The 5271-nt window shown below is 35.7% G+C and overlaps 1 protein-coding gene across 1 annotated transcript; it reads left to right on the top strand.

The window, feature by feature from the left end:
- Positions 1-641: 641 nt before the first annotated feature.
- Positions 642-2085, top strand: LOC141437187 (trypsin, alkaline A-like; the record flags this gene model as incomplete). Its single annotated transcript, XM_074100445.1, has 2 exons — positions 642-944; positions 1456-2085. Coding segments are annotated over 2 exons (612 nt in total), but the record flags the coding sequence as incomplete, so codon positions are not given.
- Between the last annotated feature and the right edge of the window lie 3186 nt (positions 2086-5271).

Raw genomic sequence — 5271 nt, 5'->3', positions numbered from 1 at the left:
CCCCCCCCCCCCCCCTGGGTACGCCTATGCACCAGGGTGGAACCTTTGTGCTATACTAATGTAAGTGACATCCCATAGGATTTTAGTCAAGAAATTACAGTGAAACTCTTAGCTTTTACCCGCGGCTTCCCGCGTGGAATTTGGTTATCGCGCGCTGTTCCCTCGGGAACTATGCATTTTTTCAAGATAAAAAGTGGCCTGTGTCACTCTCTGGCCCATAAACTATCTCTATTCCAAAAATCACGTCGATCCGTCGCTCCGTTTCGACGTGAAAGACGGACAAACACACACACACTTTTGCATTTATAATATTAGTATGGATTGATTATTAAAAGGTTCCACCCTGGTACAGTCGAGTTCATGAACTTCTGAGCAAAAATTTGATCAAAAATATCTGAACACGACTCTATTGTCAACGGAGTAAAAGCGTGTTCAGATATTTTTGATCAAAATTTTGCTCCCAAGTTTATGAACTCGACTGTACATTAATCAGTATGTCCAACTATACCTATATACGAGTACACATGTGGTTTGTCACGAAATGTAAAATGATGCAAGTGTGCTTTTGTTTTATCCGTATTTACGTACTTACACCTACTTCCCAAGTAAAAGCAGCCTAGTTTAGCACTAGATCAATCTGAAATGATTTACCCGCGACATTGATTTGTTTATTTATCAAACTTTACAGCTATTCCCTCCCAAAATATTGGAAGATACGAGTTGGCTCCTCCTACCGCAGTCAAGGCGGGTCTCTCCACCGAATAAAGACCATCATCGTACAACGAGACTTTAACCCTTACTACTACACCAACGATATCGCAGTGCTGGTGGTGGCTAAGCCTTTCGCCCTCGGCCTTGGAGTCAGGCAGGGGACTATTTCCAAGTTAGGAAATGAGATACGGACGAATTCTACTTGTACTGTGATTGGATGGGGGGCAACTGAGGTGAGTGGGCACCTTCATACCTAATATAAAAGATTGAATGAATGATAGATAACGTAAAGTCTTAAGTCACTTTAACTAAGTAGTGACCAGGAATATACCTTGAGGATCATAGAAGTGTAATAAGGTCCGTTACAGGCCAGTTTTGCCGACTGTAATAGGTACAGTCAGCATGAAAAGTAGCGGATCACTTTTTTACTTTGTCGTTTTATCACATTTGTCAAATTTGTATGGTGTAAGTATGTTGCTGTAAAACGACAAAGTACAAAAGTATGCAGCTACTTTAGATGCTGACCGCACAACTACCACAATGAAAAATGTATACTATTTAATACGAGAGCGAGATGGACCGCACGAAACGAACTTCGAGTTTCGAGTTTCGTAGTAGCCCTGCTGCCGTTGTAAGCTTCCGTTGTTCTAAAAGTAACCTTCTATAACCTGCTCAAAAGCAAAGGATATGAACATACACAGTATGAATGAATTAACTAACATGTCGACTTAAATTCTCTTCCAGAGCTCTGGTATGTTGTCCGAGCAACTTCGCTACGCCACCGTCCTAACAGTTGATCATAGAATCTGCAGCAGTAGATACAGCCACATTAAAGCCATCATATCTGATTCCATGATATGTGCAAGCCATTTGGATCGAGGAGGCATAGACGGATGCTTTGGAGACTCTGGCGGCCCCCTATTGTATAAAGGAGTAGTCGTTGGCTTAGTTTCTTTTGGTTTCGCATGTGGGCATGCTTACTATCCGGGCGTTTACACAAAAATTTCAAGTTTCACTGATTGGATTATTAAAACAATCACAACTTATAAGTAATTACTGAAAAACATTTTGTTTATATTTTTGGCCTTTGATTATAAACAACATGTTTTTGGCCTATAACTAGAATGTGAATAAATATTTATAATTTTCCAATATTTTTTTGTTCTGGTATCCCCAAGACGTATCCAAATTGCCACATTATATTATTTACCCCGTACAGAAGTAAGTACATTAATTTCGTTTGTTTAACCAAGCCGGATGGAAGCTATTATTAGACTTGATAAAAATCACTTTCTGACAGTTTCTTACTTAAAATAATGTTTTACTTACAACAGATTCCACGTAAGCGCAATATTTATTTATATAAATACAAGATTTCGGCCGACGTGGCCAGCCCAGTCCCAACGACTAACCTCAGGCTCTTTGGATCGGATAGAAAAGGACATGGGAGAGGCCTTTGCCCAGCAGTGGAACATAATGTTACGATAGGTAAATCTAACCTGTTACTGGAATAACTCTACTATGTCAATGTCCGTACTTGTACTGTCCTGTCAAATGTCAATGAAATTCTTTACCTGGACATATTCATAGATCTTACGAAAAATTGTATTCAACAAGTCATCAAGTTAATATTATTACTTTAAAGTCATTAACCAATTGTACATATAATGGCCAGCAAAAGTGATAGTTATCAGTTTGTCAAGGAAAAATATTACGACCCATTCAAATGGTAAGTAAACATAACCTCTATAAGAATGTGCGTATTTTGTAATTCTGAACTGTATTCAGCCTCAACCTAAGTCCTTTGCTTTATACAGATGTATAACCTATTTTGAAGCATATTTTTGTTCAATAGTCCTTTTTGCTATTATAACCTAACCGTAAACGAACGCAGATGGCATCGACAAATGTGGTAACATCCTATCCCGTATCACTGCGTAAAGTACAATTCAATACCTTCATTTAATTTTACTACATATTTAAGACAGCCCTATCGTGGACACACTGATTATATTTGTCCCTTTGTTGCATTTTTATTTATTAAAGGAATCAAAAATAAATAATAGTCAATCACAAGTTAGCAACCGGTGTTTATATCAGCAGGCTGGAAGTGTCTACAGGATTTAAGATTCTATTGAACGGAAGTTTTAGGTCTGCCATGCATGTGGTCACTAGTGTTGTTATTATAAATATTCTAAATAATATAGTTGACAATAGATCCAAATAGCAGAGGTGGTTAAACTTTTCCATGGGGCAAAATGCTTACATGATATTTTAGAGGATGGCAGAGTTTAATACTGCTTTTTTGCTCAAATGGTACAAAAAATGGTTTACATGCAACAGGATATCAGCACCATTAAAAAATAAATCACAAATCCATAAATAAAATAGCTTTTAATTTATCCATGAAATATCAGTTAATTTACGATTATGCAAAATTTTGATTTTTTGTTGCTTTAAACAAATAAATATTTAGTTGGCTAGTTTGCGAACAAGTGACGTCAGTTGCTATTTCCAACAAAACTCCATGGGAAAGTGTTTTGACACTCGTTTAAGTGCAACATAGTTTTGTCAGAAAGAAGCAAAATATAAAGTTGCAAGTATTTCATTTAAACGTAACTGTCTACAACTTATATTATAACGCTACAATAACAACCACTTGCTCCACCGGATTACTAAAAAAAATTATCTTTCAATGGCTGTGTTTTTTTCTTAACTGTAAAGTATAGGAGAGTCATAACAATGATATGCCATGGTTCTTAAAAAATGTCATTAATTTCTATTGACAAAATCACACTTTCATGGATGGCACAGGTATTGGCTTAATTTTGTACAACAAAACAACTTTTAAAATGAAATTTAAATTTAGTCAAGTAGAGGTATAGATATAGAAACACAATTAAATTCCATTGGTAATACATTATTACAAGTCATTAATTAAATTATTCTAAATATTCTAAATTACAGTTAACGTTGGTAAAGGCCGATTTTAATGCAAAACAAGCTAATTTTGGATATTCTTACACCATTCTGACTTTTTCCAAATTTTCCACCCAACAGTAGTTTTCACGGGGATAGATGTTCAATTTCAATGAAAATTTGCAATTTAAGGAAATGATATTTTACAACATTTACTGAATAGAAAAATTTATTAGAAACCCTCAATTTTTTAAACAACTATCCAACGATATACATATAGGGTATTTGAAAAAAAAATCACCCCCACAGTTATGGGAGGTACCCTAAAAAATTTTTTTTACTTTTTTTTCCACTGTTGCGTGACTGATATTATATTCATCAAAACAGTTTTAGTATAACGGTCTGATTACCGTGGACAGTCAGCACAGATCGCCATGGCGAAATATAAGGGTTTGTAGTGAGTACCGAGTTAAAAACATTATTACAATTTAATTTTTTAAGAAATTCCTTTAATAGCATTGCGCAGAAGCGTTTTTCGTGCGGGACAGTGTTTCTTTCTGTAGTTAGTCTTCTATAGCAGGGCTTGTTAACGTTACCAAATTCACACTATAAGTAACGTTAAATAACGGTAAAAATCATACATATACCTAGTACCGGTAAAAAAATATAACGTTAAATGGTAACTTAACATATAGTAACGTTACCTGATTAACGTTATTTTTACCGGTAAATTTACTTTACATTGTAGGGCTAGTTAACGTTACCCAATTCACATTATTATAACGATACCCAAGTAACATTTCGGTAATATTTGCTATGCTACCGAGTGTTGCCAATTTAGCGACTGTCGCTAGAACTAGCGATTTTTGCTTAAGTGTTAGCGACCAAAAAAGGTTTTGACGACAAAAATGGTTTAGCGACTTATCTGGCGACTTTTTAACCGACTTCAAAAAAGGAGGAGGTTCTATGTTCCAATGTTAGTATTTTTTTTATGTATGTTCGCCGATTACTCAGTCAATTGTGGATCGATTTTCAAAATTCTTTTTTTATTCGAAAGGATAGTCTTCTGAGGTGGTCCCATTGTCACCAAGTCAAGATCTGATGATAGGATCTTAGGGAAATCGAGGGCAAACCTCAAATTTTAAAGGCACACCTATGGCGATTTTGGCATTTTTAGCATTAAAATAAGCATTTACATTCAGAAAGTATCATTTGGTAACTTGTACCTGATGAAGAAGACCGTGATGACCAATGGAACTCATCAAAGCTAAGTAATGCTCGCTCGTCTATAAACGATCATGATGAATATACCTAGATAAGCGACTAAGAAGGAGCTTTAAGTTAATGATTCTTTCGAACTGATCTGATGCTGAAGCCGGAAGGTAGGCAACGGAACTCTGTTATAAAACAACGTACCTAAGCCGTGTTTGGGCTTAATGGAATCGTTGAGAGATGTTCTTTGGCTACGAATCACTAAAATGTGAGAAATAAAGAAAAATTATAACAAAAAGAAAAACGAACTCCAAAAAAATAAAAAAATAACGGAAAATGGAACCGACTACAAATCCCTTGAAAATATTTTTTTAGGTACAGTCACCAGCATTAATATCTGCTACAGCGGAGTGTGCAAAAATATCTGAC

The sequence above is a fragment of the Choristoneura fumiferana genome, chromosome 17 (genome assembly GCF_025370935.1).
Source record: "Choristoneura fumiferana chromosome 17, NRCan_CFum_1, whole genome shotgun sequence".
Lineage (NCBI taxonomy): Eukaryota > Metazoa > Arthropoda > Insecta > Lepidoptera > Tortricidae > Choristoneura > Choristoneura fumiferana.
Note: the sequence above shows the minus strand (reverse complement) of the source record. Positions and strands in the feature narration are given on the sequence as shown.